The sequence below is a fragment of the Centruroides sculpturatus genome, unplaced genomic scaffold (assembly GCF_000671375.1).
Source record: "Centruroides sculpturatus isolate CEXI.00-Female unplaced genomic scaffold, Cexi_2.0 scaffold44, whole genome shotgun sequence".
Classification (NCBI taxonomy): domain Eukaryota; kingdom Metazoa; phylum Arthropoda; class Arachnida; order Scorpiones; family Buthidae; genus Centruroides; species Centruroides sculpturatus.
Window position 1 is genome coordinate 120,693 of NW_019384307.1, and position 26,628 is coordinate 147,320.

At 31.0% G+C, this 26,628-nt stretch overlaps 1 protein-coding gene, 2 long non-coding RNA genes and 1 pseudogene across 3 annotated transcripts in view; 3 read left to right on the forward strand and 1 right to left on the reverse strand.

Moving 5' to 3' along the window:
- Positions 1-2,111: 2,111 nt before the first annotated feature.
- Positions 2,112-26,628, forward strand: part of LOC111619497 — a 98,021-nt gene continuing 73,504 nt past the window's right edge. The window contains exon 1 of the mRNA XM_023361227.1: positions 2,112-2,678. Coding sequence (XP_023216995.1) covers positions 2,249-2,678 — 430 coding nt within the window. The 5' untranslated portion in view covers positions 2,112-2,248. The remainder of the gene's footprint in view (positions 2,679-26,628) is intronic.
- Positions 5,022-5,930, forward strand: LOC111619510. Its single transcript, XR_002755765.1, has 3 exons — positions 5,022-5,155; positions 5,256-5,425; positions 5,525-5,930. It is a non-coding gene; the product is annotated as an uncharacterized LOC111619510 (long non-coding RNA).
- LOC111619492 lies at positions 7,346-8,411 on the forward strand (annotated as a pseudogene).
- LOC111619506 lies at positions 11,245-12,951 on the reverse strand. The gene is made up of 3 exons (XR_002755763.1): positions 12,760-12,951; positions 12,428-12,626; positions 11,245-11,964 (listed from the first exon to the last, which is right to left on the reverse strand). It is a non-coding gene; the product is annotated as an uncharacterized LOC111619506 (long non-coding RNA).

Below are 26,628 nucleotides of genomic sequence, written 5' to 3' on the forward strand. Positions count from 1 at the left end.
GTTGAATTTTCGTCGATGTTAAGCCTAACGAAGACTATTGTATCGTTAAAAATTACTTTTTTATTTTGTACAAACAAAATAAATATATTGAAAAATATAAAAACAATAAAAAATTATACTTCAGAAGTTAATTAGTATCAAAAACGTAAAATATTTGAGTAGCCGAAGACATAGCGAAAGATTACAGCGCCACAGCACTGGCGAAAATTTAAATTTGTCGACTGGAATACCTTCGGATAACCGACCTTCGGATAAACGACGTTCTACTATACTTTTCTCCCTTTTTTTTAAGTTTAATAGTTAACCTGTTTCATCCTCCTTTTTCACTCATTTCCATATAGCGCCAGTTCTTTCCTCATTTTAATCCACATTCTTTTAATATCTTTTATAATTGTTTTTTAGCATATGTTCTTTGGTTCCTTTAGTTCATTTGCTTTAAATCATTAAGGTTTTCAATTTTCTTATTTAAGACATTTTCTGATTTTCGCTTGATATGGCCAAACCAAATCAATCAATTCTCCCGCATTTTCTGAATCGAGGCAACTTCCAGACTTTTTCTAATATAGCTATTTCTTGTTTAATCTTTTCTCGCGACTTCGTTTATATCTATTTCAGTTAGGGGTTACGTGCATTCTCTGTTTCTGTCGCTTTCAAACAATCCAGCACTCTGCTCCATAGTGCATAACAAGATTTACAATTTTTTTTTTATCACATAATATGACAAAGCACTCCATTAGCTTTCCTCCAACTCTTCCAACCAGTTTGTACTCTTTCATCTCAGTCAATACTCCGTCTCTCCGCAAAATGTGCAGATCTTAGGTATTTGAAATGATCGGCTATCCGAGACTGTTAAGAATTCAACCTATCGCTCTGGAAGACTTGAAATCGAGTCTAGGCAAGCAAACCCGGGAAACCTAATTTTTAACTACTTTTGGTAATTCGTTATGTAATGGCAATGAGAAGCTTACGTTGCCTATTCTAACATCAAACTTAAGCTCCTAAAAAACTATGTAACATATTTACCCGTTATATAATGTCGAATAAGCTTCTCGTTTCCCTGTAATACTGAAAGTTCAATATTACTGAAAATAGTAAAGATTGGACTCACAAGAATTTTCCTAGCGAGCCATTCCGAATATTTGAGCCTTGATCATCATTATTTGGCGGTCCTATTGTGAGTCTTCTCAAACCCACTATGAGTAAGGTAAAAAGTTCTCTTTGTGCTAGCAGGACGGAAAGAGCCAAAAATGAAAAGAAAAAAAAGCTAGTATGTAGTAACAAAATTTCAAAACAAAAAATATCGCAAGTTTAATACTTTCACTATTGGAATCTTAACTATATTTAGTGATTGGTGAAGCAAGATTTCTTTAATAAAAATAATTATTATTTCTTCACTCTAGAAGACTAGCTAACAGATCATCTAGAATTGAACAGTATTAATTTTTAAATATACTAAAGTTATGTAATGCAAAAAGTTCATTCAAATAAAAAGAAAAATGAATTGGTAAAAATTGTTGATGGATATAAATTTAAAATAATTTGTACAGTTTATATATCTTTTATCTTAATGAAAATTNTATTTAGTGATTGGTGAAGCAAGATTTCTTTAATAAAAATAATTATAATATAGTGACTTATAAGTGTGATCCGCGCCGCCGAGAGAGGAGCGTCAGGGATTTTTCCCTGTGCTTGAAAAAAACTTAGGATCCCGTAATAGTTCGTATCACTATAAATTAATGTTATTTTTACTAAAAGACATAAGAACTTTAAGACTGCTTTTTATAAATAAACACTGTATGTTTTTCATTTTTTCGAAAAAAAAGAGCTCTACCCCCGCACTCAACGTCCCTGCGTGTCTGAGTGTGACGTTTATCAGTTTTAATAAAATATATTTAATTTTATTTATAAAATGTTTTAATTATTTCAAATTAATTTATAATATTCGATTAAATTTAAATAGTTTTAAGCCGAAAAAAGTAAGTAAAAAAAATAACGTTTCCTTAATTTCCCTGTTTACTTCTCACGTCCCGAGCACGATCGTGTGACGAGAATAGCGCGTGCGCTTAAACGTGAGCAAGTATATGATGCGTTAAATCTTTTCGTAAAGATAAATTTTATTGGTTGAATTTATTTTCTCGAACCAATCATCGCCGAGTAAATCGGTTGTTCGACTAATAGCTTTCGTCTATCTTTATAACATTATATCATAGTTGATGTTTGTTTGACGAAGTATTTGAAGTGTTTAAAAATGGATTCTTATCATTTTAACGACAAAAACAATGACTGCAATTACAGGTCGAAAGATTTGGATAATAAAAGTCATAGTTTAGCAGATAAACATTTGAAGAAACGTGATCAGCACAGTAGCAGGAATTTACCAGGTTTGCCATCGTTGGGGGTTAAGCCTAATCGTACCAGTCAAAATTATTCTCTGTTCAGATCGAATTCCGTCTCGAACTGGAATACGAATACGTGCGAAACTAACGAAATATCTCCTTCTTACGACGACGAAATGGTTTCGGACGCTTACGCTTTTATTTCGGATCACGGAAGAGAATCGGAACAATTAAAAAATATTCAGACCGAGCAAGAAAAACCAAAACTCGTGCATAAAGGAAATCGCGAAGAGAGAAAAACAGCACATTCTGAATATAAAAGAGAGAATACGTGGATGACAGGTAATTCTTTTTCCTATATTTAACATTCCAAAATTTATATCTTCGTTTTCGATTAGTAAGAGTCTTCCATAAAAAAAAAAATTCAAAGTTCTGGAGTTAACACTTTGATACAGAAATTATTGTTCAAAAAATCAGAAAATAAGCTGATCTTTTAATATGTTCATTTACTTTTTTTTTGATATGTCTTTTGATATGTTACCAAAGATTATCAAAAAATGATCAGCTCATTTGTAATTTTATAGTATTAAGCTTAATTGGTATTTATTTTATAGATTAAAAACATCCATTAAACATTGTTGTCAACTTTGTAGAAATATTAAATTTTTTATTCCTAAAATTTTATAATTTTGACTGGAAGTTTTGAGAAATTATTTCAGTTTAAAAATAATTGTAAATTTTTTCTTTTTTCTTGCAGTTTTATTAATAATTGGATATAAGAAGTAGTTATTTGTGATGTTAACATTTCTGTTAATATATTGGTTATTATTTAATACATTTTTAACTAATTTTTACATTTTGTTTTGTTTCTTAATATTTGTCATCATTTGAATGATAATTTCTTTCTTTTTTCTGTAATATATTTGTCAGTGCTAGTAAATATATGAGAAATATTTCAATTTAACAAAACATATTGCATGTTTGCTAGAAAATTATATACCATACTCCTATTTATTTTAATCAGATTAATATTTTTATTATTCATTAATACTTGATGCTTTTATCTATTTTCATTAAACTTTAAGTGAGTTTTTGATTTTATAAATTTCAAAAATATTTTAACAGTTTAACAAGAATTCCATCATTAATTTATTATTCTTAGTTCTTATTAATTAATTCAGTTTATTACTTGGCAAATTCAAATAATAAACTAAGAATAAATGAGTAAAGTAGAATAGAATAACAAATTTAAATACAATATAGTAATAAAAAGAATTTGTAATTTTGTAAGAAACAAATCTGTGAGGAAGTGAGTAGAATTGTGAATTTCAGTTAGTTTTTATTGCTTAACATTTCATTTGTGGCTTCAGTTTTACTATGGATATTGAATAATTGATTAATTTAATATTTATTTGAACATGCATTTGTACAATAGCTATGTATTTGATACTCTACAAAATGAAAGAATACAAAAATTATGTTCAACATAAATTCAAATAATTAAAAAAATTTGTAAACAGTTAATACAAATATTTTCAAAATATCTGTGGGATTTATCATTAGATATGAATTTGTTCTGTTTGACTTTTAGACTGCTAAATTGTTTTAATTACAGTGGTGCCTCGTATAACGGACGCTGCGAATAACGGACTTTCTGTTTGACCGTTACGTGACTTGAGCAACGGACTTGCTGCGAACAACGTGAGACGAACAATGGACTTTCTTCGAACAAGTGCGAATGATGTTTTCACTCTTTTGCCGTTGCCAATGACAATCTGCTATTTTTAGGATATATTAGTATTATTAGTATATCTAAAGTAGAAATGTAATATATGTTGATGATTTAAATAAACATTAAATGTAATGTAATATATGTTGACAATTCAAATAAACGAAATGTAATTGTGTAGATGCCAAGGTGGTGGAACAAAAAGAGGTTGTAAAAATCAAACGGAGTGAGAGTAGCTCGTAGAAGTGTTTATTGATCTTAATTAATAAAGAATTATTCGTATCATATAATCTGACAAGTTAAGTCATTTATAATGCATCATGGCTTCTAAAAAAACAGAAAAGTGATTTAAATTGAAACAAAGCAAGAACGACATCACACTATCGGAACCTGTGACCGGTGCTCTGTGCATATATGTTAAAATATCCTGACAAACGTTTTCGAGAGTTCCAATCGCTCTTCTTCAGGTCAACTGAAAGAATTCCCCGGACGGAGTGTATATTATTCTCTAGGATTGGGTGTTGGGGGGGTCTCTAGAATCGCACAGAGCACCGGTCACAGGTTCCGATAGTGTGACGTCATTTTCATCCCGGTGCTGTAGATAGGATAGTTTCTACAAAGCAAGAAATCATCAGGAGTGAAAGTTGACAAAAACTTTCTTGTTGAATGGGGAGAGGTTCAGGAGTTTACCAACACTTATTATCCAAACAGAGCTGAGGCCAACAGGATCAATGATCTCTACGATGACACCTTTGTCNTAATGCTATTTGTTTAATTATTGTACAATATAACGAATAAAATATGTAATTATTATTAATATAATGTTATACTTAATTGCTAAATACACATTTTAATTTTTCATTTCAGATTCGTTGAAATTGATTACTTTTTAGTAAGTGAATTTTCCATTGTCTTCTCTTGTTGTACTGTTTTAATAACACATAAATGATTGTATTCAAATATTTTATTCTTTATATCATCAATCATTTATAGGCCTTAATTAATATATGTATTGAAGTTAGCAAAGTCAACAGCCTCAGAAGAAAACTTGATGAATAATATAGTGGCAAATCTCATTAAATCTAACAAGGTAAATTGTAAAAAAAAGAATTTTATTAAACATTTAATATTGAATTCTGTTAAATATATATTATTAAAAATTATTGGATATTAATAAAGAATACCTCCAGGTGACCAAGCAAAATAATCAATTCAGTGAAGATTTAAGTAAAACCCTTCAAGAGATTCAATTAAAATGACAGGCCTTAGATGCCTTTAATAAAATAGTTTTGTTATATGAAGAACAGATTGAACTCCATCTTCAATTCCAAAAGGATGCTCTACCTCATGAAATTAAGCCGTAAGCTTATTCAAAATGATATCTTATAAAAATATTGACAAGAAATAAAAATTTATTTAACATTTTAAGTAAAACATGAATGTAATTTATAAATTTCAGGTTAATGGAGAACTTTGAATTGTTAAAAACTCATCTCAGTATTGTTCAAGAGAACAAGACCCAGTTAGAAAATGAATTGAAGTATCAGACTGCATACAATCACTCACTTGACAGAGAAATTAAATCTTGACTTAATACATTCTGCAAATATAAGATATGTATGTTTTATAAGTTATATAGTTTTAAAATATTTTCTGTATATTATCTAAGTTAATACTAAGGAGTTTATTTATAACAGGAGTTTTTAGTTTTACTTGTGAAAATTTAACAAAATTTGGTCAAAATGTTATTTTGTGTATTAATTTTCATTTCTGAGATTTAAAAATTAAGGGGAAAAAGCAGTTACAATAGTTATTATTGATAGATTTCATATACAGTATAATACTAGTATATGAAATCTGTCTTTATAAATTAAATGTATATTTTGTGATTTTTTATATATGAAAAAGTTTTGAATAAAATGGCTGTGTCAAATATATGAAAATCAAAAAAATATTTTTCTTTTTGTAAAGAAAGTTTAAAAATAAATAAATTTATAAATTGAATTCAACTAGTCTATAAATTATTTAATAATATTTATTTCAGGTAAATTCTATTTTTATAATAAGGATTTTATTTTTACATTAAAATCTGATAATTAAAAGTCTAAAACTGTTTGTTATTCTGACATTAGTTTTATATTTATATCATTAAATTTAATAATTTTCTACTTTTTATTTGCTATTTATTTTAAAATAAATAAACCACATAAAGATTGTTTACTAATGTTGAAATTAGTGGAAATCCTGAAGATAGTGATATAATTTATTTCATTACAGAAACATTTGTTTTTTTTTCTTTTCTTTTTAATTCTTCTCTTTATTGCTGTAAATAATTAATAATTGTGCAATGTTATAGATGAATTTAGATTGGGTCAGAATTGTTCTATCATATATCTTAAATATTTTCTTAGCATTTAAAACTTGTACTATTAGTATCTAAAATATTTTGTCACAAAACTATCTAAATTAGTTTTTCTAGTATCTAAAGATATTTTAAAATACTTTATACATTTTAATTCATTATTATTATCCTTTTTATATTTTAATCACAATATTGTGTTGTATTGGTAACTTCTAATTGTATAGATAACTTAGTCTTATCATCTCCTTTCAGATTCTTTTATGCAAAAATATGCACTACTGTTTTGTAAAAGGGACTTTATTCTTTAAGAAAAATAACTAAGATTTACTTTTCAAATTTGAAACAAGTAAACTGATTTTATAATAATTTTTAAAAAATTTTATAAAGTAAATTACTTATAACCCTTTTATATATCATATATATATATATTATATATGTTTTTATGTTTATAAAAAGCTCTCTCTTATATACAATCATTATTTTGTTAAAGAAATATGAGTGTTATCAATAGCTAAAAAGTAATTGCTCTAAAAAAAATTGTCTTTTCTTTCTTAGTTTACAATTCTTATGATTGTTTTAAAATAATATAATCTAGCTTTTTAATACATTTCTTTTTCTTCAGTTTTGTCAAAAAAATTCTCATAAAAATTATACTTTTAGATACAAAGTTATCATCATCATCATCATCAAAAAATAGATGTTTTTGGACTGTAAACTGTTATTTTTTTTAAGTGTGTGATTTTTGGCATTTACATAAAATTTCTTGACATTTACTATGAGAATAATATATCTAAGAATTGCTATTGAGAATAAGTTAATATATCTAATTTTTCATTTCAGTGTCTTTGTTACCTTGACCTGGACTGAATAACAATCAACAGCCAGTTACTTTTGCGCTAACATGGTACTGCACAGCAACTTGACTGGCAGTGGTAACGTGTCTGCAGCTTCGGCTGGCAATCATGACTCAGTGTCAGGAGGAATCATGCCGAAAACAAGTGATAGAAGACAATCAATGAAAGTTACAAACCATATTAAAAGACCAATGAACGCCTATATGCTCTGGAATAAGATGCATCGAAAAAATTTCCATGAACAATGGCCAAACATGGTGAATACCCAAATCAGTAAATTGTTGAGTTGCGCGTGGAAGCTTCTATCGAAAGGCGAGCGTCAACCTTTCATAGAAGAGGCCAAACGGCTGCATATATTACATATGCTGCAATATCCAGACTACAAATACAGGCCCAAGAGGAAAGCAAAACAACTGTCCAAGCCTGAGCAGTCCACCAGCAAACACAGTTTGGGTAATCACAAAAGTAGTAGCGGAGGCAATTGTGGTTCCAGCAAGCCCAAGCATCAGCGCACAAGTGCAACCACGGTGAGCCACACTGTCTATCAGAATCGACTCAAACTCAAACTGACCATCGACAAGGAGTTCAGAGACAGTATTAGACAGAGTAAGCACATGCCGCTTTCTGTTAGTCAACTTAACCTGCCCGTCAAAGTCCCTTGCTCCCCATCGACAGACGAGCCAGCCTCACCTGAGAGTGCTAACATCAGCCTGTATGACGATCCATTCAACAAGAGCAGAAATGGTGCCAGTGCATGCATTCCACGAGTGTCGTGTCTGGCTGAGGGACCAGCGAACAGCAACCTGGCCGACTTGGATGCATTGGTGGACATGATACAGTTCCCAAGCGACTGGGCACAGGAATTATCCAGCCTGACAAACCTCACAGAATTGGACACTGTGGAATTTTGAATTTCCAAACCATGACTTTTCCAGACTGCATATTTTGAATTTCCAGACCATACTACTCCCAAAGTGTCAGATATTTTGGTTGGATACAAGTAGCTCATCCCTCACCAACTGTATAAATTACTTCATAAATTAAAGAATTTATTGTCTAAACAAATTATAAAAGTATTGCATCATTTTATGCTTTTTTTTAAATTGAATTTTAAAAATAAAAAATTTATACCACCATTAAAANTGCTCTAAAAGAATTGTATTTTCTTTCTTAGTTTTCAATTTTTATGATTGTTATAAAATAATATAATCTAGCTTTTTCATACATTTGTTTTGTTTTCTTCAGTTTTGTCAAAAAAATTCACATAAAAATTATACTTTTAGAAACAAAGTTATCATATCATCATCATCAAAAAGGTCTATTTATTTTTTGGACTGTAAACTGTTATTTTTTTTTTAAGTGTGTGATTTTTGACAGCTATATAAAATTTTTTGATATTTACTATGAGAATAATATATCTAAGAATTGCTTATAAGAACTCAAAAATGTTAAAAATATAACTGATGAGAATGTAAATTGCAAACTATAAAAAAAGCAGATAACAAACATTTGAAAAATTTTAGATTTAATTTAAAAGAGCAAATACTTAAAACATACTAAAGTCTATTTTTACTTAAAATTTATTATACATTTTAAAATAACAATTAGAAATAATGCAACAAGTTTTTGGGGAGAATTAGACAAAAACTTATTAAAGAAAGACTTTGGAATGATTATTTATCTAATAATGACAGTTTTTTTTCAGACATGAATCAAATCTAATTGTCTACTAATTAAAGAAATGTAAAGTTAAAAATAGTTTCTTAATGTATTTGTTAATAATTGAAAATTTTAATAAAATTTTGTAATAGCTTTTAGCATTTTAATGCTCAAAATTTACTATAATTATTTGTATATAGTTAATTTTTGAATAATCTGAATAATGCAAATAAATAAACAAATTTAATATACAGTGTGGGTCATGAAATTTGCATAGTGCCCTCTTTTGTCTTACAGGAAAGCATCAGTACTCAACAAAAGAGAGAAGATTCTTGTATGAGTTGTTTGTTAGTTTTGTTTGTCTTGCAGGAAACAATTGCAAACAGGAACTATTTCAAACATTGTTAGCCCATAGAAGGCATTTTCAGATTTGGCAGGGGAACCTGCTGGGGCAAGAGGATGTATGATGCATTTCCCAAAGCATTGGAGAATTTCTATTTCTCTATTAGGTGGGTTGAGAAAGGAGGAAGTAGTAACTTACAGATCAGCTGAGATGTGTTCTGGGTATGTAAGGGAGAAAGCATCCAAAAATCACCACCACCTATTTAGGTTTGCCTCAAAAGACAATACAGAGGCAAAATTAAATCAGGCTCAGCTCAACAGATCCTCTACAAATTGGAACTACATCAGGCTCTTAGAGTCCATTGAAATATTTAAAGCCAGCCTTAATTCCAATTCCATAAATGTTTAGGATGAGATGCAACTATCTAAAACAGGTCTGGCCAACCCAAATTGTTTCATGGGCCACTTTGATGACACATAACATTACGGTGGGCCACACTTTAGAAGATAAAGGTACTAGTTGAGATGTTGATTGCCAGGGTGGTGCCACCATCTGAACAAGATACCAAATATAGAACTGGTGTTCATAGTTGCACTTGTGCATAACAATGACACATGCAATTTTCATTTATTTAATTTTTTTGGTATACATATAATGAGAAACAAAAGTTTTAATAGATATATAAAATTGCTTAGCAGGCCACACAATTTAATGTGATGGGCTGTGCCTGATCTAAAGCATGGAGAGCATGGTACAAAACATCATTATAGCATGGATGGATTAGTGCATGTCTCTTACTGTTCTTTTCAAATACAAATGCTACACGATTATTCTATTTGATGCATTCCAATTAGAAAAGAACTATTAATATTTCAACCTGAAGCTGGAATCAGGTAGATTCCAAAAATGTTTCATCTTCCATGTTTTACTGGATGCTGAAGAGGTTCTGTGATTAAATAGCAGAAATAATTTTGTTTGAGGGTTTTAGTTGTTTAAGATGAAGTTTTAATCCTAAACTGTTAAATAAGATAAGGTTAAGGGATACTGTAAAAGGTAGACCCCATCAGATTATGTCTGGTATAGTTTGGCCTCAGGTATAAACAAACAAATATACTGTACAAATATAGGAACCATAAAGAAGTTTGCAAAAATTAAACAATGTCATTACTAGATTTTACAACATTAAAGTTATAGCATATGTTCAAAATGTTTGATAAAAAAAATAAATAAATCCTAAAATAAGGCTTCAGTTAGTTAAGATGATAGATGGTGTTAGTGTTATTAAGGATACATTCCTACACAATGTTGTTTCAAAGATTCACAAGGTTTTGTGGATGACTGGAGTATGTTTTGGACTTCGGATGACTATACAAGAAAAAAATCAAGAGAGTTTAAGTTTGGTGATTCTGATAGCCTAGATATGGACCCATTATATAAGAGTCTATTCATTTTATTGAATGCCAATACTTACCTGCAAAATCTTAATGTAGCATGAGATAGCTGGAAACTGTGTGGATTTCATGAAACACACTGCATATATTAAAAGAAGAACATTTCATTATTGATGATGATGATGAATTTATAGTATTTAGGAATTGCATTTATTTTATTTTATTATCTGTAAGCATTAAATAACTTTAATTGACAAAACAATAATCAATCTCACAAAACTTTGCAAGTACAATATCCTCAGACAAAATTTGAAATTAGAATGAATATTTTCAAACTTTGTATAATGTTAANGGCAGAATAACTATTGGCACAGGGCTACATTACTCTATACTCTTTCAGTATTCAGTATGATTCACATTGATTTGCTTAGTCGATACATTAAAATCAATCGTTAAGATCAAGTCAGTTAACCAACGTAAAGATTGATATAATTTAATCATTAACCATAATACAAGATGATTGTATAACAGCCTACCTATACTTTTAGAACAAATTTGGATAATTAATTAGCTAAATTGTCTCAATGTAGCCTGCAGGCAATCTGGCAGTTTAGGTTTGCATTTTTCATGAGTAACATTTTTATGTTACATAGTATAGTATATCGAATTGATAAATAATGGATGATTGTTTCATCATAATATTTATCATTGATACATTTACTTGATTATGAATTTCTTTACAAAACTGATTAAATTTTATTTTCTGACAATTTCAAAGCAGTTGTTTTATATAAGTCACAAATGTAATAGAGCTTATACATTATAGGAATATACAATATTCTGTTTGTAACTGTTAGCTTTGCTAGCTGTTTGTAACATTAACAAAAAAACTAATTATAGACTTAAACACTAAAAAAGTCCTAACAGGAAAAGTGAAAATGTTGATACTGTAAATCTACAGAATTTACATTTTTTTCTAGCAAAATGTTATATTTTTCTTTACATAAATAAGAAGTTTTGATGCAGATATCTACCAGTGATCTAGACCAGTGATGCTCAGTCATCAATCTGTGGACCATTTAAACAGAATCAGAGATAAACTGATCCAATTTCACTTAACTATGCTCCTGAATTAGTTCTTAATATATTAGATAATATTTATTTATTACCTGGAGAAACAACTTCATGTAAAAAGACAACAATAAATGGCATTACAAGATCATTCATTGCTTGAATATAAGAACTGGCAGGATGATGAATGGCCCAAATGTATAAGACACGTTCAAATGCCTAAAAATACATAAAAAGATAATAATTGCAATTTATGTTTTGTAAGTAATAAAAAGTGTCAGTGTATATTTTTTAACAAAAGTGTTATATTTCATTTAAAAGTTATAAAAGAGCTTCTTGCTTTCATTTAGCACAAAAAATTGCTTTACATTGTTGTATACAGTACTTGTATATCCATCTCACTTTCCTTATAAATGCATTATTATATTTCACACACATAATTGTAATTAATAGTTGTTTTATTTCTAATATGACAGAATAAATGGGCTTGTAATATTTTCTTATTTGTAAAAGTCTCTTTACATAAATCACACAAAGTCTTGTTTATAATTTAATGCCATTTATCACGACATTTTATAGTATAGAAATTTTAAAATGAATTTCATGTTTGTATAAATGTTCGAATTTCATATTTTCTAACTTTACTAGTTATTTCTTATATATTATCACTTGATGAGCATACCTGTTTTTTTTCACTAACCACATGGGAGAGGAGGAGTCAGGCCAAAGACAAGCAACAGAAGAAAGCTGAAAACTGTATCAAAAGGCCAATGAATGCCTTCATGATTTGGAACAGAATATACCGGAGGAGTTACTGTCAGCGATGGCCCCACTTACCAAATACAGAAATTAGTAAACTGATGGGTCAGAACTGGAAGCTTCTGCCGGAAGACGAGTGCCAGCCATTTATAGAAAAATTTTATAAAATAAAGATAAATTTTTTAAAAACAGATCTAATTTTACTTAACTATGCTCCTGAATTAGTTCTTAATATATTAGATATTTATTTATTACCTGGAGAAACAACTTCATGTAAAAAGACAACAATAAATGGCGTTACAAGATCATTCATTGCTTGAATATAACCACTGGCAGGATGATGAATGGCCCAAATGTATAAGAAACATTCAAATGCCTGAAAATACATAAAAAGATAATAATTGCAATTTATGTTTGTAATTTAAATATTCCATTCAGGCATTTTTATCTTGTTAATGCATGATACTATATATTTATGGGTTTTTAAATGCAAATACCTATAATCTATAATTATTACTAACAATTGTTATAAACATTATAATCAATTAAATTTTGAAACCAAATAGCTATGTAATTACTTTCCAGGTTATAATTGTTACAGAAATACATAAATGTATTCACTTTTTAAACTAATTATCTATTTAAAATTTATACTTATGTAACTTTATCAATATGATTAGTGAAAGTACCATATAATAGCAAGCAAAGTTATAGACTTCAAAAATTAAAAATATTAATAAATCTTTATGAATGCTTTACTCAACTTATTATATTTATCAACATCCAATTCCATTTTCATTGCTTCAGATACAATTTTATAATTATTATTTTATAAAATAAAGATAAATTTTTAAAAAGAGATCCATTCCTAAAAACAAAGATTGCCTTTCTTTTTATTTTATTTATAAAAAAAGGTTTAATTTTTAACTTTATATTTATAAAAAATTTCAGAAGGGAAATGCAATGTACATGTGCCCTGTACCCTATTTACACCCCTAAATCTGGCCTTGGCTGTACTATTATAATATTTGCATCTTATCATAGTCTGAATTGAAAGTAATGTATGAAACTTCAATCAGTACAGTATTAGATCTTAATCAGAAATTAAATCAAAAATATTTTTAGAAATTTATAATTATTGATTTATTTGGGAAAAACTTCAGAAGGGAGATGCAATGTACTCTGTTTACGCCCCTAAATCTGGCCCTGGCTGTACTATTATAATATTTGCATCTTATCATAGTCTGAATTGAAAGNTTATCAATGTTACTTAAACTAAGTCTTAAAAGTTTCTAAGCATTATTTCACTTATTAAAGTTACTTAAAAAATATAATAAAAGTAAAATAAAAGTGAAATTAGGTATGTTTGTACGTGTCTAAAATTCATTGCTATAGAGATTGTTACATCTGTTTTTTAAATTTATTCAATTTTCATCTAATTCTGTGTTGTGGTCCTATTCATTTCTTTTCACAATTTAAAATTTTCATCTCTGTTTTGATATTTACATTATTTTTCTGATTTTATACTTTTTTGTATTCTATATTTCACTTTATTTGTATCTATAACTACAATTTTTATTGCCTTCTTGTACTATTAATAACTTACTGAGAACATCTTTCATATCATTTTAGCATTTTCATATCATATCTTTCTACACTCACTTTCCTGTTTGTATTATTTTGAAGATTAAGTGAGCTTGAAATATTAAATATGTAAAAGAATGTTTAGATTTCTGTAAACAAGATTAATATTTTTGTAATGTTTTATATTACCATAGCTCATTTGTTATATATTCATTAAAGAAAGTAAAATTAGTAATAAAAGAAATTAGGGATGAATCTAAAATGTAGTGTGGATATTTACATAGAGATCGTTATGTAGAAAAAAGAGTCCTGTAATTTCATTAAACTGTTTATTGAATTTTACTGTTTAAATTAGCAATATAAAATTAGCTCAAAAAAATTAATGTTAGTACTAGAGTTGTCAGTTTGTATAAACTATAACAATTACAATTTTTAATTTATTAATTTATAACTTAGAAATATTTAAGAATGTATTAACTTGAACATTTTATATATGAGTTGAAGTACTGTTATGAACCAATTGTCTCTAGATATTTCTAAATTATTAATTAATTAATTAGTTGATCAAAATTTAAATTTTTATGAATGACAACTATATATGCATTTAATATCAAATTTCTTTGTTAATCAATTTTCATTCTATTAATTAAATTAATAGAATGAAAGCAACTTTGAAAAATACAAGTTGATTTTTTTTTAATTTGCAGAAAAATTCACCAGTTTTCAATTATTTTTCTTCTACTTCAGATATTGATATCTATATATATAAAAATGAATGTGTGTGTGTGTGTCCTTCATGCATTACCACATTGTTTATCCAATTGCTCTGAAACTTTGAGAAGTTTTTTAATACACTCCTGCGAAGGTTTCTGGCATTTATCCTACGATAGATGGCCCGCGTTTACACGAGCATTCGAGCAGTGTGTGTTCGATTGATTTCAAATTGTGAAGACCATTCCCCCCTTCAAAAAATATCTCTATATATGCATTTGTAAACTGTTATTTACGATATTCGTAATAATTTTTGTTTAATCACTTTATTTCAACTTTTCTTTTCTAATTATATATTCGCTCGAACTTCGTTAAAACCTTAACTGTACCCCGAACAACAACCGAAGTTGTAGGAAGAAATTCGTGTATTTTACCGATCTAGGTAGCCCCTCTTTTGCAAATTTTAATATCGACTCAAAATAATTTAAAAAGACAAATTACAATAAAATGGTTTATTATCCAACTATCAGAAATTTCACAACATGCCAAGGAAGAGAGGAAGGGGCAATTAAATAATTAAAATTATAAAGGATTAAAAAATATATATAAAAATGGAGAATATCACGCTTCTGACAATCGCTGCAAGTGTATGGCTAAATTTGGAGAATCCGTGCTTCTCGCATGGACAACTGTATGTGGCTGGCTCATGCATCGGAAACCTTCTGATTTATTCGTGTACACACCGGACGGAAAAACAAAAAATATCGTGTTTCCACAAACACTTCGATAAATAAATAGAATTGAAACGACACTTTGAAATGTTATCCCGATGAAAATGAATAATAATAATAAGTTTCAATAAAAATGATAAAATGTAAATTGAATTTTATCGTAACGAGTTTCCTTGAATTTCCTTTCTTCTGAGATTGCAGCAATGCGCGACAGGTAAGCTAGTTGATTATAAATGTAACATTTAATAAATATTAAGATGCTCAAATGTTTAAAGAAAATAGAATGTTAGAAAATGTTCTATGTTTCATTTAATAACAAGTTTTTGTAAATGTTGAATGCTGAAGATGGAGCATGGCTCCAAAATAACTTTGTTCTGATCAGTTTTGTGTGTGAATTTTCTGAATAAAATAGTCTGTTTTGGTTCCATATTGGATTGATATTACCATTATTTAGGGAAAAAATAAACTTCCTAAAATAAAATGTTTGATCTATAAATTATTTTTAAAATTGTTTATAAATTTTTGTGTTTAACTTGTTTTAAAAACTGTACTATTTTCATTATATTAATTGAAAAAAAAAGGGAAAAAAATCATTATTAACCTCTTTAAAAGAATAGTTTTTATTCACATTAATTTTTTAAGAAATTTATTTTAAATGAGTTCTAGTAATAAAAAGACACTTGGGAAAAGTTCTCTTTCTCTCAGTTTATTTTGTTTTGTGTTGACTATCTTGATATGTGAATTTGTATAGAATATAAGAATTCATAAAAATTTTTCAATTTTTTTTTATTTGGAGTACAAAAAGAAAAAAATATATATTTATCAAGTTTCTAAATCTAAGAAGTAGAAAAAGATGAATAATTTTATTTAAACAAAAGGAAAAAATATCATATCAAATTTTGTCAATATTCATTCAGTAATTTTAATTAAAACTATTGTATTTACTCACATATAAGACAATCTCGCATATAGGACAAGGTGTGACTTTAAAGATCAAAATAAAGAAAATTAGATTTATTAATAGAATTCATTATAAATATAATTAAGAAGAGAAAACTAGCATACTGTNTACTCACATATAAGACAATCTCGCATATAGGACAAGGTGTGACTTTAAAGATCAAAATAAAGAAAATTAGATTTATTAATAGAATTCATTATAAATATAATTAAGAAGAGAAAACTAGCATACTGTGGACACATACTGAGGGAGAGAAATATGAAATCCCCAAACTCACATTAGAAGGCAAAATTAATGGAAAAAGAACAAGGGGAAGAAGAAGACAGGGTTGGATGGACAACTTCAAGGAATGGATGGGAATGGATACAGAAGAAATTATTCATAAAAGACACAAAAGAGAACAGTGGTATTTGCTGGTTGTCAACCTACCTTAGGAGAAAGCACGGACAGAAGAAGAATACAATTCTAATTTTATTTTGTTTAATCACAAATAAAATATCAAATGCATGTAAATGCACACATTGTCCCACAAAAATTACTGGCATTTTAAACTTTAAGGAAAAATCTTGTAAAAACTACCACATAATTTTTGTTTGTGTGAAGCTGGACAATTGGAATCTTTTCTGCCAATTCTTAACAGTCGAATCCATTCTGTCGATTACACTTATGAGTTTCCAAATTCTGATTTCCAAATAATCATCTGTTTTCATGTGGGAATGGATTAAAACTTATATTGGGCTTCCATGTGATTTTTGTAATTTCAATTTGGAATTCAATTCAAAAGCTTTACTTTTCCTATTGCTATTCATCTTTACTCCTGACAATACACAAGAACAATTGAAACGACCCAGATAAAATACTTTTGTTTTTAAACACCAAGGGTTAGCATCCAGTAAAAAATGCAAATACAAGGTTCACAAAAATTATTGCAAAAATGCAAAGAATCCTTTGTTCGTGCATATAGGATGACTTAAGTTTTTGAAGCAGTGAAAAATGAATAAAAACCTTGTCTTATATGCGAGTAAATACAGTATAATAGCTGAGTCAGTCAAGTTAAGTTTTTAAATTTTTATATTTTTATTGTTTCCACATTTGAAGAAATTGATATTTTAAATTATGACATTTATATTATTTATATATATTTGTTAGAAATTTTAAAATTTGTTAGTTAAGAGATATTTTTAAAAATTATATTGTATTATTTTTTCAACAGCTAAACCATTATTTTGATAAAACCTAAATAATGATCATTTTTACTATTTTTGTTTGAAGAACTTATTTTTCAAGAATTTTATGTTGAATGTGTTCTGGTAAACATATGTTAAAAATTGAAATCGAACTACACTTAAGAAACATGAATATACTGTGTATGTATACTTCTGATGAAGTTTATCAGCTGGGCAACCAAGAAAATTATTGGGTGAGGCACCTGGCAAAAATGACCTGAAGACAACACTGGAATATTCCCAGTGCTTTATGGAATTTTCAGTTTATTGCATGTCATGTTAGAACTCAAAAAACTTTCACATTTTGGAGATTTTTGGTTTTTGGAATTTCAGATAAAGGATTTTCAACCTGTATTAAATTAATTTTGTTTTCATTTTATATAAAGCAAAATATATAAGAAAAAGCTGATTTTTGTCAAGACTAATAATTTTCTGAAATAGATATTCTTTTATTCACATTTCAGATTGAATAAGTTTTACTTTATTTTAAATACAGGTAACCCCCATATAACACGGCACTTCTATAGCACGGATTCACTCTAATGCGGTTCGAGAATTGGTACCATCCCCCGTATAACACGGTACTTTTATAGCACGGATTCACTCTAACACGGTTCGAGAATTGGTACCATCCCCCGTATAACACGGTACTTTTATAGCACGGATTCACTCTAACACGGTTCAAGAATTGGGTAAAACCCTCGTACAACAGGAAATGTAATAAATTTTTACATACTTAAGTAATAATAGTTCACAAAAATTATTATTTTTGTGAACTATTAGTACTTAAGTATGTAAATTTTCTCTTCTCGCCTTCTGTTGATACACGTGGTCCTTCTCGAAACTTGTTTCAATGTTGCCAGATCGCGACGCTTCTGCTTCTGATGTTGCCGAATGTTTTTCCCTTATTCCATACTTGCTTTACTCTTCATAAGTGCTTAGCACCTTATAAGGAAATTTATAAAGACCTTTTAACTAGAAGCAAGCAATCTAAAATTACATACATTTTGCAAAAGGTAAAGCATGGATCTGAAGATAATGCAGAAAAATGCTCAGAGGATAAGGATAACTTGCCAAAAAGAAAATGCTCCTGGTTAATTAATAGTGTTTTTAGTGATGACGAAGAAAACATTGTTTAATTTATATTAATATGTATCACTTAAAAAAATTTTAATGAAGATATTTATCTTAATTATGAAAATATAGTAGCATGTTTTTTAATTTTTGGAACCTAACCCTCCTTTTCGTATTAGTTCTTTGTTTCGTATAATACGGATTCGCATAACATGGCAATTTTTTGGAACGTAACTACCGTGTTATACGGGGATTACTTGTATAGAAAAACCATGGGCTTCATAAATATCAATTAATAAATTATATGATTTATTAATAAGCCATTTATTTTTTTATTTCACTTACACATATAGTGTTGAATAATAAATTTTTTAATTAATTTATTATCCAATTAATCATTAGTTTTGTGCATGGGCATCCACAGAAAATTTTCCAAGGGAGAAAAGCTTGGAGACAAATAATTTTTATTTAATTGTTTAATTTTGGGTTGTTTTTTTCACAAGTTGATCATAGAACACAGTAATAAAATTTTAAGGATACAAAGCTATTCTATGGTTGAGGGTGTAAGTTTATGTATTGCAATCACTTTTATGATTATCATTTGTGAAATTTTCTATTGATTTCAGGGGAGGGCAAGTGCTTCATTTGTTCCCTCTGCAGACATCTATGGTTTTGTATACTTGTTAAGAATCACACTAAAATTCTTCTTAATACCATATTTAATACTGTAACCAATTATAGTTTTTATATATTTTTATCACAGTTTTTTGTTTGAGATTTTAAATATGTGTGAACTGCAGCTGGACTGTTAAATAGGCTGAAAACATTTCTTGAATATTAAAAAGTTTCCTTAATTTTTGTTTAATTAAAATTGAAATTAATTTGCCATAATTTAGCTGTACTTTTATTTTTCATTAAATTCTAAGATATGGTTGGTGCCAAGTTTTAAATATAACTTTTTTCACAAATTTTGAAAACCCAATAAGAATTTACACACTATTTATCCAAGTTGGCACCTGTTGTAAACAAATGTCTTGTAGGTTGTAAAAGATGTTCAAGATTTTTCACACCTAATGACTGTACAGTGTGTAAGCAATAAAAAAAAGCTTTATTTTGAATGTTAGCTTGGTAGTTTTTTTGTATTACCTATTAGTTTGTTTTTAAAAAAAAGGTATTTGTCTGTTAATGGGATGTTAGTTGATACACACAGTACTGTGTAATGAACTGGGTTTTTATTAAGTCAAAGTACTGTACCATTTCAATAGAAATAAACTTAATAGAAATTTATGCATGATGTCAAATGTTGCAACAAAAAGGATGCAAAGCAGATTAGGAATTTAACAAGTTTTAATTGTTTTGGTTTTGTTTTAATCCATCTTTGTGATTTTATTCAAGTTTTAATTATTTTGTGTTTTGTTAAATCTACTTGACTTTTAATACTCTCATACTTTGCCATTATGTTGTGGCTGCCAGCGCCAGAGATTGTTAACACAGTCTGGCAACATTTCTAACGAGTTGTTGCCTGGCAATGGGAATAATGGAAAAAAAGGCGCAAAAGTTTAAGTTGTCTGTGTGTAGCCTGCAGATGTAGATGACAGCTCTGATCTTATTTTAATAAAGTTCTTTTGTTACTGTTTGTGTGTGCCTGCTTAGTATTGGTATTTTAAGGATCTATAGGATTGAATGACAAAGTGGTGACCTGAATGTGATCCGATTAATGAACTACCTGGACTTTTGACTGAATCGAATGTTGAAAAACTCTGTGCCTACGAAGGAAGTTTTTTAACAGGACATGCAGGTTTGATCAGTTTCTGAACCATAAATTTAATAAGAAGACTAGGAGTACACGACTTGCGCTAAGTCTAATCCAAGACTATTTCGCATTTTCCCTTGAAGTTGCATAGTTAGATGCCCGGAATGGTGGAACAGAACAAGCCTGAAATCGGATGTGTGCAGGCAAAAATGCCTATCTTCACTAAAACCAACATCAAGTTATTTTTTGTGCAGCTAGAAACGGCTTTTTGCCATTAATTGGATTACAAGTGAGAACACTAAGTACAATTATTTAATCAATTCCCTGGATGTGGAGATTCTATCTAATGTCAGTGATTTAGTATTTGACTGTCCAGCCGAGGCCCCATTTTCTAAACTCAAAGATCGACTCCTTGAAATTTTCCAGAACTCCGCTGCTAGAGGCTAAAATTCTGCTTGAAGATCTGGCATTAGGGGATCAGAAACGCAGTGTTTTACTCTGTAAAATGAGGGAGCTTTCAGTGGGCAAGATTACCAAAGAATTTCTTAGAAACTTGTGGCTCCAACGTCTCCCCAAAAATATTCAGACAGTCCTGGCTGTTAGTGGTGATGAACTAGACAAGCTAGCCATCCTTGCTGACAAGGTTTCCAAACTTACAGAACCAACCCAACTGGCCAGCATCAACTTAGAAGCCAAAAATCCCACAATCAGAAATATTGAACTTCAGATTTTAGAACTCACAAGGAAGGTTGCAGAACTTAATGTATCATGTATTGCTTGTCCCCGTTATCGTAGTAGAGAGAGAAACCGACAAGACCTGAATTCGAAGTACCGCATTAGTTCTTGCTCTTGAGGAAGAAATGTCAGTTGCCAAGAATATTGTTACTACCACCATAAGTTTGGATCAGCTTCTAGGAAATGTCATTCGCTGTGTTCTTTTGACCAAACTGCTGATCAGGGAAACGAGCACAGAAACAAATGGCTATATTTAGGATCCAGCCTGGCTCCTAAATATAGCCATTTGTTTGTGTATTACACCAAAACTGGCCTAAATTTCTTAATTGGTTCTGGAGCAGATTTATTGATCATTCCCAACTGCACTAAGAATCAGCCTACAAAGGTTGAATTGTATGCTGACAACAACTTTAAAATCTCGACATATGGAACAAAAGTGCTAGAACTTGATATCAACTTAAGATGTTCTTTCAGATGGGAATTCACCATAGCCAATGTGCAGAAGCCTATAATCGGTGCAGACGTTTTGGCCAACTTTGGACTCATTCTCGACATCAGAAACAGATTACTGGTTGACCCCCTGACTTCCCTTACTACACGAGGAAGATATTATACAGGACCACCTACTTCAGTCAAACTATAATCAGCAATTCCCCAATGCAGGATATCCTCAAGGACTTTCCACATCTTACTTGTCTCCAGCCTTTTTTAGACAAGGTCAGGTACAACACAGTGCATTATATCGAGACACACGGTCCACCCGTATTTACCAAACCTCGTAGAATGCACCCTGCTCAACTGCAAGTAGCAAAGCAAGAATTTCAGCACATGATAGAGCTAGATATGTGCAGACCATCAAAATCTAACTGGGCTTCTCCCCTTCATATGGTGCTGAAGGGCCATAATGATTGGAGACCAACTGGAGACTATTGTGCCCTGAATAGGATAACTGTTTCTGATCACTATCCAGTGCCACACATCCACGATTTTGGTCAAAATTTACACAAAGCCTGAGTTTTTCCAAAATCGATTTGGTTAGAGCCTTCCATCATGTACCAGATGATGTGCCAAAGACAGCCATTATGATGCCATTTGGGCTATTTGAATTTGTTTTCCTTCCTTTCAGTCTCTACAATGTATCCCAATCATTCCAATGATTTATGCATGAAGTTCTGCAATGCCTAAACTTCTGTTTTTCATACTTAGATGACATCCTCGTTGCTAGCACCTCGTTGGAAGAACATAAGATGCACATGCGGCAAGTGTTTCAACACCTAGACAAGTACGGTCTTCAAGTCAATGCATCCAAGTGTACTTTTGCTGCCCCACATGTATCATTCTTAGGATACATGGTGTCTCCTCACGGCATTATGCCACTACCAGAACATGTATCTGCCATAACTCAACAGAAGCAATCACAGACCCTCAAACAACTGAGAAGGTTCTTAGGCATCTTGAACTTCTATCGTAGGTTCCTACCCCATGTGGCCCATTACCAAGCTCCTTTACACGACCTACTTAAAGGAACAAAGAGAAATGACCAATGTGAAATTAAATGGACTGACAATTCGATTCAGGCATTTGAGTCATGTAAATCACAATTAGCAGAAGCCACCTTACTACACCATCCTTCACCAAGTGCTACCATTGATTGTCCACACATTGATGCATCTGATTCTGCTGTGGGTGCTGCCCTTCATCAAGTTACAGCACAAAGTCTTTAGCCACTGGCGTTCTTTTCCCACAAGCTGAGTAACTCTCAGTGTCAGTATTCTGCATATGACCGAGAACTTCTGGCTGTGTATTTGTCTGTGAAACATTTCTGATTTATGCTGGAAGCACAACAGTTCACCATTTACACAGACCATAAACCATTAATGTTTGCCTTTCACCACCAACAAGATAGGTGTACACCCCATCAGTTGAGTCATCTTGACTTTATAGGACAATTTTCAAGACATCAGACACCTGAAGGGGAATGATAATGTTCCAGCTGATGCTCTCCCGTATTGAGCCAATTAGTAGCCCATCAATAGTGTGAGGATCAGAAATTTTGTGTTATAAACTTTAATCTTTTATAAATTTTAATTAAACTTTAAATGTAACTTTATAAAGATGGAACGAGTTAAAAAAAATTAAAAGAGAAAAGGAAAGAATAAAATCGATAAAATCAGTTTAAACCTCAATTCCCATGAGTTGGGTTCCTAGATGAGATGAGTAAATCTTTGTGTCACGATTATGTCATTTGTCACTTCATTGGTCCAAGGAGATCGTCATCTATGATGAAATTGGGGAAACGTCCGAAAGGAGTACTTCATATAAAAAGGACCAGCATGATGAGTAAGACCGTGGAAGTTATGAATTGATTGTGTGTGTGCGACACGTCCACCTCATGCCGGGATCAACTTCGAGAAACTGTACCTGTATGTTTATTTCTTCGCCAACTGAACTTTAGAACATCAACGAACTTCAAGAGAACTACTTTGGAAAACCAAGGATTTGGGAACTTTATTACTCGATCAACAGTATAAGTTAAGGTATTTATCCTGCCCGCGCACACTTGTATGCTCTCTCTCTCCACGTAAACTAATCGCAAACTCGATTGTAACTAGAAAACGAAATGGGGAAAAGACCAATGCTGAACGCGATTCACGAAACTTATATTTAGCAACATACTAACTTTGTAACCTTAAATTCTGATGTATAACTAACTAAGATTTAATATAAATAAATGGTTATTTATGTTTAAAACATCTTGAGTGCAGTTTCTTCCGTTCTTCTCTCCGTTCACTCCATACCGGGTCAAAAACTCGTACGTAACCACTTGCGCAAACTTGTGGTCTCTGTATCGACCTAAAGATACAGTGGCATCATCCTGATGTGGTATCAAAGAAATACCGACCATATGGTCACAATAGTAGATTATAGCAAGATTGCAAAAGACCAACAGCAAGATCTTGAGCTCCAGTCTCTCCTGACTTCAAGTGACTCATCACTTGTACTTAAGAAGTTTAAACTTCCTGACAATGATGTTGAAATTTACTGTGATGTATCGACAGGTTGCATTCGTCCATACATTCTGCCAAATTATCGTTGCATTGCCTTTGACACTGTCCATAACCTGTCCCATCCAGGTGTAAGGAGCTCAACCAAATTGGTAAAAGCAAAATTTGTTTGGCCATCCATCAGTAAAGACTGCCAAACATGGTCTTGCACCTGCCTTTCCTGTCAGCAGTTGAAGATCCAGAGACATGTCGCTAGCCCTTTGGAAACCTTTCCTATTCCAGACACTAGATTTTTAAATATTCATATTGATATTGTTGGTCCATTGCCACTTCCAATGGCTTAACATATTGCTTCACAATCATCGATAGATTTTCTCGTTGGCCTGAAGCAATCCTACTACCAGATATAACGGCTGAAACAGTGGCTTCAACCCTATATTCAGGTTGGATATCTCACTTTGGAGTGCCTGTCCAAATAACATCTGACCAAGGGCGGCAATTAAAATATAGCCTATTTAAATCCCTCACGCAACTTCTTGGTGCCAAAAGAGTTAGGACAACAATATACCATCCAATTGCAAATGGCATTGTTGAACGCTTTCATCGTTCACTTAAAACTGCCACCAAGTGTCACTCTACTGAAAGGTGGACAGAAGTGCTACCTACAGTCTTGTTAGGATTGCGAACTGCACTTCGTGAAGACACCAGCACTACCGTAGCTGAGATGCTCTATGGCACCAGCCTCAGACTGCCTAGAGAATTTTTCGTCTCAGGTTTGCATGACGTCAATCCATGTTCTTTCGTCGAAAAACTCAGGATGATGATGGCAAACTTAAATCAGTGCCTTTGGTGCACCACTCCTATTACAACCCATTTATCCACAAAGAACTGCAGTCATGTTACCATGTATTTTTCCGCAATGATGTTATACGGAAGCCTTTGCAGCCTCAATATGATGGACCCTATAAAGTCATGTCACATGGTGACAAGGCTTCATTTTATGTATAAAAGGAAAAGAGACTGTAGTTTCCATTGATCGAATAAAACCGGCTTTTATTTTTGCAGCGAGTGAGTCAGATCAGTTACCTCCAATGTCTCCAATGCCAAGCCCAGTGAATTATAAACATGCTACAGACAATCCAGCCCCAACCCGACAAACTACTACACACTCTGGCCAACATGTATTTTTTCCCGCTCATTTTGTGTCTCAGACACTGGTGGAGGAGTAGCTGTGACTGCCAGTGCCAGAGATCGTGAACACACAGGCCCGCCGTAAGCAGGCGTTCACTGCACGCGGGCGGCAAGTCCAGGGGGCGGCAAATTGAGCGATCGGTCATGTAATATTCAAAGTCATTGTTCCAATACCCACCCTATTTATAGCATAAGAAATGTCTTTGCAAGGAGAAAAAAATCCGACCGGAGCGCAATTACTATATTCTTATTTAGCCTATATTATAGCATTAACAGTGCCTCTATTGGCATTTATCAGAATTAGGATGCAATGCGAAACGTCTGTTGGCAGGTTGAACTATCCGGCGGCGCCCGAAAGCCAAGTACTCATAGTCGTGCTCTATGACAGAAGTTGACAGGACTGGCGAAATTAGGGAATCCCCACAGGGCTTCTTTCTCAATTTGTACTTGTACACATTCGAACAGTTCTATCGCATATCAAATTGCAATTATTTTGTTAATAATTCTTCTGACATGGGTCTAAGTATAATTAATGATATTTTAACTTGGTTAGGATTTAAATCTGAAGCTTAAAGATGATTCAAGTAGTGAAACAGACATTGACGGTATTGATTTGTTTAATGAAATCAATACTTTAAAGTTGCATTTTCCAGAAAACCAGTCTAATGATCCTCAAACCTTATTACAATATTTTTTTACTAATGACTTGACTTCAACATTTCCGAACATAGCAATAGCACTAAAAATATTACTTACATTGCTGGTTTCAGATGCACTTGGTGAAGGGTCCTTTTCAAAGTTAAAATTATAAAAAAACTATTTAAGATCAACAACACACCAGCAAAGATTAAGTAATTTAGCTATATTTTCAATTGAACATGAAATCTTAGACTGCTTGGATACATGAAAATTGATAGCAGATTTCGTAAACATAAAGGCAAGAGAAGTTCAATTTCTATAGATTAATATTTATATGGTTTTACACTTAAGTAAACAAAAATAACTTAGTAATAATAAATAGATTTTCTTTGTAAAGTATTTCTTTTCTTTTTTTCACACCCTTATGAGACAACACTAAAGAGCCTTTCTGGCAAGCTCAGCGTAGGTAGTCGTAGTTAAACAGGGGGCGGCATAATCGGTATTGCACACGGGC